Below are 4465 nucleotides of genomic sequence, written 5' to 3'. Positions count from 1 at the left end.
GTGAGCCCCCTGCCGCGCCGCGACACCCCTCGGACCGCCGGAGCCTCACCAGCCCGAGCCAGAGCCGCGCCCGCGATCCCGCCCAAGCTCGCCGCGCCCGCGCGCCAGATGCGCCCTCGCGCCTCGCAGAGAGATGCCCCGCCGCCACCCTCCCTGGAGCCAGACCGGGCTTCGCCAGCGAACTCCTCAGGCGGCGGCGAGGTGGGGGGTGGAGGGAGGAGGGAAGGTGGCGGCGCCGGAGTGGTTCCCCCCGTGCCGCCAGGGAGAGGCGACGCAGGGGTCAGGCATAGAATACGAGAGAAACCACCGATGCAGTTTCCACTACAAAATTTGATGCCGCCACCAACTTGCCACAAAGATGTAAATCGTTCAATGATGGAATGCATGTGAACCAGGTAAACATGGACACCCACGGGAAACAAAGCACAACAAAGGCAAACGATAACCGTTCTCGACTGTTAATACTCCAGAGCCGGACCTGCCGGTTTTCAATACAGTAACATGTTCCAAACAAAACAACAGGCGGCAAACTGAGTCATGATGAAAGCACAGTTAGTTCACGCACTCATGGTGCCACATCCAAGGCAGGCACCGTCTAAACAAAACAAACAGCTCCGTCCTGGACGAGTACTCGCAGCGCACCGGCACTGCTTTCCACAATTTATGGATACATCTACTACGGATTTGGACACGGTACAAGGGTAGAGTAACGGCAGCGAACAATATAAGGCGCGCCTTCGCTCTAGCTTACTTACTCCATGGATCGGTCAGGCTTATTAGCTGCTGGCGGCTGACGACTGTCATCCTTTTGGCCCCCCGAAGACGACGACGAGCCGACCTTCCTGAAAACCCTGCCACCAAACAGGTCCTTCCCGAGCCTCCCCTTGAAGGGGAACTGCTTCTTGAAACGGTTCCGGAACAGCGAGCCGCTGCGCGCTGGCGCGAGCGCAGACTGATTTCTCTTCAGCACATGGTCGTTGCGAGAAGGGTTTGCGCTGCTGCTGCTACCACCCGCATCACCAGAAGAAAAGCGAATGCCATGATTCCTGCGAGCGGATCTGAGGGCGGCGTGAAGAGGCTCCGAGAATGATACACATCCTTCACTATCGCGAGCTCGCGTGCAAAGCGGGCAAGGTGGTTCATGGGCTTCACTCTTCGGAGTACTTTCCTCCAGGCAGTCTGCGTGGAAGACGTGTCGGCATGGGAGGACTGCTGCTACTGGCATATTGGTATTTCGAACTATCCGGTTTGAGCTCCATGGCGACTTCTGCCTGAGGAATCTCTCGCATAAGCCACATTTCAGGAAACTCGTTGAACTTGTTGGGGACCTTTGGGAGTCAATGCTGATATGGTCTGAAATGTCAATGGCATCACCATCATATCCAAAATCATAGCTGCTAGCACTGCTCCATCTGAATCCTTCCCTCCTAGAGCTTGTGTTCGGCTCAGGAGAAGCCTCCATCTTCCGAAGTTCACTCAGTGTGTCATGGAACTTGAGCTCAGGACTCGCCAAACTGCGCCTCCACACAGGAGAAGCCAGGCTGTCATCACTCGGTGTGGTACGCCCAGCATTACTAGCCTCAGCCACCCCCGAGGCTTCTGCTTCTGACACTGGATTGCGGAAGACTAGCGGGTAGACTGGTGTTGACATAAAGGATCGCCTTCCCAGATGATTGCGAGGTAGATGTGAAGCTGGTCGTTTACCAGAAGATGCCAGCTGACTTGTTTCTGAGAATGGGGATGCAGAACTGAAACTGCTCACAGCAGTTAAATGTCTCTGCAGCACACAATGAACAAAAAAAAATCAGCACTATGATACAGAGGACACGCCTATATGTTTATTTTGGTTAAAAGCATGCTAGCTGACAGAGAACTAGGGGGATTAAGTAAATAAAAATAAAATGGAGCTTGCCTCGCTGGATTGGAGATCGGAACTTTCAGGTTTCGGTCCTGGTCCCAAAGAGTAGAGAAATGGTTAATTAAACAGGAAGCCAACAAAGGAACACTAGCACTATAGTAATGACTGATCAGTAATCATGAACATGGATGAAAGAAAAATTCAGGTGTTGCAGGGGTAGCTGTTTCTAACGTGTACCACTGAGCGCTGATGCCCATGTATACGGTTATTTTTTTTTGCCAAAATTTCCAATGAAACCAATTGACAAAGTAAATTGTGCTGTATGAAAACTAATACAATTAGAAACCGAGTAACTAAATCTGCAAAACCAGCTCTCATAATGTGCCCCTGAATCACATCAAAATGTAATTCGTCAATGAACTTGTATTTCATCCAATTAGGGCATGTGTTTACCAAGTTCCTTACTATGCAATTCTTCAATAAACTTGTATTCATCCGAATATGGGTACAGATTTACTTTCTTCATGCCATACTCATCTCACCTTGACATGGGAATAATATTCTTTGGGTTCAGATCTTGTTGAAGACTTATGCTAGACAAACCAGACATAATACTTACTTAGCACGTTTGATACAGAAGACTTTGTACTGTTTAATGAAGCATTCCATGTATGAACGGGACAAAACACAATATCCCACAAAAACGTTAAGAACTTGGGAAGACAGCAAGAGTGTAGCAGGATCTTTTCAGAAATAATTAGACCATCCAAATGGCGCTACATATAGGCAAATTACCATATGAACAGGCAGATGAATCAAGCACTTATAGACTGTTGAGACAGTGATTCACAAGCCATGTTTCAAGTACTATTTGCAAGGAAAGCCAGTCAATTCAGCAAATTTCTTTCGTACTAACACCAAAACAAGCCTATGTTACAACATAATGCAATGCTTCCAAATGTGTTTACGATGCAGCTACTATCATGTTCATTTTTTCAGTGACAGACTCCATTCATTATACTGTGAAGAGATGTGCATATTACACAAATAGAAACATGGCAAAACAGCATCCACGGTATGTAATCAGGAACAAGTATATATATACCTCCTCCAGGTGTAGAGAACTCGCCAAGATCAAATCTTTGCAGAGAGGGTGTCCAGCGTGGAGCCTGAAGGCTGTCAACAGGACTACCAAAATAAGAAAGTGCTCCATCAGATACAGAGTGGTGGTGATTCAGGTACTGGTCACTGCCAAATGCACTTCTACTTCCTTTACTATGTGATGATAGTGATGACACATAAGGTGGATGATCGTGTGGAGCATCAGGAGTCCTATGAGGCAAACCGTCTGATGAGTACATGCAGTCCCATCCCCGCGATGGAGGAGAGAAGCTCGAATTCATCCGCCAACGAGGCTCTGTAGGATCCATGGAACAGTCTCTGCTAGCAGGATTGGACTTTGTCCCATGTGGCCTAGCGGCCACGCAGCAAAGAGCGCCCGTCTTGACTAATTTGCCCAATCACGTGCAAATACTACTAGCTTATTTTTGCTCGCAAATAAAGCTTACTCGCAGCGTCGATAACTTGTTATTTTCAAGTCAAGAGACAGAGGGCTTCAAACAGTGTCACCTGTGGCATTTACAGAACAAGTTAGCAACGACTGAAATAGTTTTTTGTTCTAAATTCAAAGGCTATTATCTTGATCTACAAAAGGTCACTGACTTAAATAACAAGGACCTCATCAAACCCACAACATGTCTCTCGCATACAAATCAGCATATTCTGCACCAAGCAAACATTTTATGCGTAGTAAAGTTTGAGGTTCACCAGGCTGACTAGTTCTTTCTTTTGTAATGTTCCAATGACGTTTTCCTCCCCCCACCTTAAATATGCTTATGTTTCAAAGCCACGAGATTCAACACTACCTGCAATAGCACATAACAGCATGGTGTGCGTGTGCGCAACACCAACCTAGTTCTGAAAGCGGGGGCAGACTCGAGGTTCAGTTAAACCCTCAATTTCTTCTGAAAATAAGAGGCTAGTTCAGGGTAACAGGCACCAAAATACGTATACTTGAATATGAGCTCGGACAGTCCAATGGCGAATCAATCCAAACCCGGACAGATCTTGGCTCCACGCCAGTCCACAGTCCAGAGGACAGCGGAGGAGGGTTACGCCTACGGGCTATGCGACACCAGTTCTGGTATACGCCCTATCTGACCTCACCAAACGCCGGCAGCCCCCCATCCGTCTTCCCCAACCTCTAACCTAATACCTCCTGCTCATCCTTCCCCGCAGCCCCGTCAGCACCCCCAGCGGCTTCTCCGCCTAGCCGACACCCCGGCACCGCCACCCTCGGACTTTTAAACAGGAACTTCCCCTTTAGATTAGAATATTTCAGAACTTTTCTACTGTCTAATAGAAAAAAAGCATAAGACTTTCGACAGGAAACCCCGATTTTCAACGACGAACTGAAATGTTTCGATTCGATTCGTCTTTCAGCGGGACGCGTCGGGGGGTTCTCACCTGCATGCCACGAGTCTGAACTCCCGACCGAAGCGCCGGTCGGCGGCGACGCTTTAAGCCAGGGGGGAGACGAGGCGCGCG

The 4465-nt window shown here is 48.6% G+C and overlaps 1 protein-coding gene across 1 annotated transcript; it reads right to left on the bottom strand.

Annotated features, from left to right (window-relative positions):
* Window positions 1–431: 431 nt before the first annotated feature.
* LOC119317843 lies at window positions 432–4465 on the bottom strand. The gene is made up of 4 exons (XM_037592340.1): window positions 4385–4465; window positions 2964–3487; window positions 1913–1950; window positions 432–1777 (listed from the first exon to the last, which is right to left on the bottom strand). The coding sequence occupies exons 2-4, from the start codon at window positions 3286–3288 to the stop codon at window positions 752–754; spliced, it is 1389 nt and encodes a 462-aa protein (XP_037448237.1). The 5' UTR covers window positions 3289–3487; window positions 4385–4465; the 3' UTR covers window positions 432–751.

This window comes from Triticum dicoccoides, chromosome 6A (assembly GCF_002162155.2).
Source record: "Triticum dicoccoides isolate Atlit2015 ecotype Zavitan chromosome 6A, WEW_v2.0, whole genome shotgun sequence".
Classification (NCBI taxonomy): domain Eukaryota; kingdom Viridiplantae; phylum Streptophyta; class Magnoliopsida; order Poales; family Poaceae; genus Triticum; species Triticum dicoccoides.
The sequence above is the reverse complement of the archived record's forward strand: the minus strand, read 5'-3'. Positions and strand labels throughout refer to the sequence as shown.